At 40.2% G+C, this 4683-nt stretch overlaps 1 protein-coding gene across 2 annotated transcripts in view; it reads right to left on the bottom strand.

Annotated features, from left to right (window-relative positions):
* FAR2 (fatty acyl-CoA reductase 2) overlaps positions 1-4683 on the bottom strand; it is a 316414-nt gene that overhangs the window by 30052 nt on the left and 281679 nt on the right. For both annotated transcript variants that reach the window (XM_019515991.1, XM_019515992.1), the window contains exon 7: positions 970-1088. In XM_019515991.1, the coding sequence (XP_019371536.1) occupies positions 970-1088 (119 nt within the window). The remainder of the gene's footprint in view (positions 1-969; positions 1089-4683) is intronic.

Below are 4683 nucleotides of genomic sequence, written 5' to 3'. Positions count from 1 at the left end.
ACTTAGGCCTCTAGAGTAACTCATGCTGCTTTATATCAGAACACTCACAATATAAACGTTTGAGAAGTTGAACAGGAAAAGTGGCTAAATCTTTAATGTAGCTTTTATATGCTTTCACTAACCAAAGAATTAGGGTATCATATCTTGCCTCCCATCCTGTGAACTAGTAACACACCTTTTTTGTTTACAGCACACATTTTTTGTAAAGCAACACTTTGAGGGGATGGGCAAACATACATTCTAGCTGCTTTAAAGGTGGCTGTAGGGAAGCTGCTGCTTAGTGGTGTGCAGCAACTGTTTTGACTTAAATGTGACATTTGCCTGAGCCCATAGTGATACAAGTGAGCTAACTCATCCTAACATGGACCCTGGATAAAGCAAGGTTAAAGCTGGAGCAGTTTTGCTCCACTTGCATTACAAAAGAATCATGCAGAGGTAACAGTTACATCATAGCATCTTGTAACTTGTATCCTCTGATATCAGTACAATTATTACCTTTCCCTGTACCCCCAGAATATCTTCATGTATCCAAGCAGCGAGTTGAAATAGTTAATAAAATTGAAAGCGAGTCAAACAAACACCATTTGCTTAACTTCTCAGGAGAGATTAGTTTTAGGGCCTTAAAATTCTGTTTGTCTGGCAAAAAGGGTTTGCTTTTTTCACAGGAACTCAAGTGTTATTAAATGCCAGTAAGTACACAAGGCAAGGGATGAAGGGGAGGCAGAATTTCAAAGGACTTGACAAAAGCCATCAATGTAGAAAGAGACTTGGGGCTGCCACCTGAGCTTGCTCTGTACTGAGAACAACCATTGTCCTTAGTGCCCACCACTAGCAAGCAAAATGCTAAACCTGAAAATCAAATGCTGCTGCCTTGTGAATTTAAAATTAAATCCTGTCTAGGATCCCTTTAAAAGACATATGCAACCACTATATCATGCAGGAATTACAGAAAAAAGAGAGCATTCTTACCTGTGGACTGCAGTGTACCACCCAGCTACTAGAGTGAGGTTGATGACAACATCGACTGGAATCAGATCAGCTACTGCATCATTATTAGCTATCATTGTTCGGAGAATCCCTTTGCCAGCCTGTATGACAGAAAACCATGACACAATTTCATTGGCTTCAAGAGGATCCTACATCATTTAGTTCCTTTCAAGCCTGTGTGGAACACAGAAGATCATTCTAGTTCTGTGGAGAATCACGACTTTATATTCTTGTGTGGATCAATCTGTTTCATGCGCTTAGATGAATTTAAAATGTGATAAGTGCATGCAAACAGAAATGTATGAAAAGACAAAAGAGTCTAGCTTACCAAAACACAGCCAGGAAAAAATATAAAAACAATCAGAAGCCTAAGGGTGTGTCTATACTAGTCCTCTGCCAGGACTCAAAGGGAGAGCAGTGGACTCGGTATTACAGCGACTCTGCCAGGAAGAGAAGAGGAAGCAAGATGGATAGCCTGTGAAGGTGGACCCGGTATCCTTCCCCCAACTACTCCTTCTCTCTAAGGCAGGAGTTTAATTCCCAGGCAGTAGGGAGAGGACAGGGATACCAAGATCAGCCACACAGGAGGGAGAACAGGGGGAAGCAGTATTTAAATCAGCATCTGCCTGTGACCCCATTAGAGGGGGAGGCCACTTCCCTATAGGGGATGGCTGAGTTACAGCCAAACAGGGAGTCTTTAGCTGTGCAAAGCCCCTTGCTTAAAATCTGGGGAAAGAGAGGCCTGCCTGAAAATCCTGCATAGAATTGAGGTTTCTGGCATTTGTCCTTAACTCATAAACAATGATGTGTTTTTCCAGTGATTACTTGGTGTTCCTGACAAACCCAAGGGCCAAAAGCCAATTGTATATAGACAATCACACAAGCCTGTCCTTCACAACTTGGACAATAAACCTCAGTCCTGCTCTGCAACCACCTTCTGTTGTTCTAGTCCTGGATCACAAGAGACTGCCATGGCAGTTCAATCCGAACCTAGCATATTGCCTCCTATTCCTAATTTTCTCTCCAACACGATGGGCTACTTTCTGTGTTGCAGATTTTGTGATACGATCAGACTATGATGTGATCACCAATCTCATTTTCACTCATGCCCTAAATTACTATTTCAGTCCTGGTCTCTAGAGGACAGTCTGAAGCAGGCTTAGTTATGTATGATAGCAGTTATGGCATGCTACAAACATACCCTGTATTCACAACTTGTGACTGGCATTTATATGATACACACACACATATATCTGAAGAAGATAAATCATATTATTTAGATGCATGTTATAAATCTTTAATTTTAAATATGAACACATTATTTGGCAGGCTAAATAGGGTACATCATTTTTGCATAAGGCACAGCCTAATTTTTACATCAGCTTGCTGACATTCTTTATTCTGTGTAATAACAGCTACATCATCTGAGATCTCTGAGATCATTTGCCTGTTTTTAGGCTGACATTTTCAGACAGACACTCTCCCAGCCGAAGAGCTCTGGGGCCAATCACTATTCAGGGCATGTACTGAAACAGCATTAAAACCCCAGAACAACTAAACATGGCTTTGCATGAGGAGGTGGTAGGGAGAGGGAGGGCTGTACATATAATGTGCAATACTGAAACAAAGTTCTCCCATTATAGTTCAATGGAAACATGATTCATTTCATGCCACCTCTGACATGACACAAAACAAAGCTTCTCACAGCAGCAGATGCTACTGTAGGAAAATAAAAATGAATTAGATTCTATAAAGAACAGAGCTGTATTCCTATTCTTTATAAGAATTAATAGAAAGATGGGGATTTGTACAGACAAATGACCAGGGCTCATGTACTTTAAACAAACCAATGCAAAAACTTTGAAACAGCTGGAGTTTAGATAAAATAATCCAAAGAAATTTATCTGAACTATCTCTACACCCTGAGTTTGTAAAATGGTGCAGAATATCAATCTCATCCACCATATTTAATCACCACAAGATCCAGAAATGGAATTAATTTTGTATATACACGTAAAAGTGATCCAAATGGACTTTTCTGTTGTTGTCATAAGTTTCAATGACTAAAACTTGAACTATTCCTTCTTACCTTATGAAAAAGTGGATTTTGCATTAGACTGAAAGCTGATACCCTGATATACATTCAGATGTCTTCAGTTAAGTATTCCAGGGCCCAACACTGGCAAAGTCCATCTACAGCCCTTGAAAATGTCACTCTAAGCACTTCTAGTTTCCATATTCCTGGCTCTTGGTGCAGTCTTCAATGGGCACCTATTTAGCTAACTGTGAGACCAATGGATTTGAAGTTAAGGACTAGAGACGTCTTCTTTTTTTCTTCCTGGTCATCTTAGTGGTTATTTTTTGTCTGTCTACAGGGCATTTGTGTCATGTATATTCCCAAGAGAATTCTATTCCTGGGCATGTAGTCCTGTGCACATGGACAACTATGTACCTGATTAAGTCAATGGAGGAACTTCCTTTAACATTGATGGTGCAGCAAGAAACCCTTCAGGAAAACATGAATCATCGTATCAAATGCCTTGAAATGTTTTGCTTTCCCTGGGTTAATATCACAAGAACAGGCTATATCATAAAACTTGTGACTTACATTTCTACAGCTTTGGCACAAATCCAACAAAGATCTATAGCAACTACAAGATGTTACTAGACAAAAGTTGTCTGATAGTCAATGTGAAAACCACTGATCATTCCAAGTCCACAAGATGCAAACTCCCTTCTGAACTGTTGCAAAACTGATTCTAATTTTAGTGTAAAGGCCAAAGAACAGCACTAGGCATAACCTCTCTTCTTTGGAGTTATTGTCTCTGGTGTCAGGGATCGTGCACACTGGAAGGGGAGGGGAGGGAAATTTGCACTGATTCTGCCTGTGCTTGGGCTTAAGTCTCCAGGGTTGCTGATCTAACATTTTTCATATATATTTACTTCAACGTGCACATTCCATGTGGCATGCACATGGCATGATAGTAGCTTGGGTGCTGTTAAATAATTATTGTGTATAATACCATTTTAGGTGCATCATCTAGGCTGCTGGCAGACATAAAAAAAAAAACCAAACTAAAAAAACCCCAGTGCTTTATCAGAAGAGGCATCAAGTTAGTTTGAGCTGGCTCTGCAGTGTCTTTACAGATTGTATGCTTCAGCAGGGGCTTTTTGGTGCTATCATCTAATAGTTGATTCAATCAGCTATTACATAAAAGTGTCAAAAAGCCCCACTGAAACATGCAATCCATACAGACATTGGGCAAACTGGGTCAAACTAATGCGATGCTTCTTTTGGACATGCACTGTGTTTGGTACGAAGGTGCACCGAGCTTAAAGGGTTTTTTGGAGTTTTTTTTCACATCTCTAAGTAGCCCTATATATTACCAAAACTATTTTTGTAATGCATGTAGTGCAAAACCCAAACAATATTACCATGTACATACTTCAAGACGCAAGAATTTTGTTTTGGCCATATGCTTTTTTGAACCACCACTCTAGTTGGAAGAGCTGCTGGACAAGCTTTCAGGCAATCAGCTGTATACAACACTGTCAGGTGGTCTTCTGCAGAAGGGCACTTGATGCCTCAAACCTGTCCAACAACTTTCACAGCTAGAGAGTTGGTCCAATAGAAGTATATCACAAAAAAGTCTTGCCTCTCAGACATTTCCTGGAACATCATGGCTACAACACTCC

Source organism: Gavialis gangeticus, unplaced genomic scaffold (assembly GCF_001723915.1).
Source record: "Gavialis gangeticus isolate Ggan-Ray unplaced genomic scaffold, GavGan_comp1, whole genome shotgun sequence".
Classification (NCBI taxonomy): domain Eukaryota; kingdom Metazoa; phylum Chordata; order Crocodylia; family Gavialidae; genus Gavialis; species Gavialis gangeticus.
This window is presented reverse-complemented; position numbering and strand designations above follow the sequence as displayed.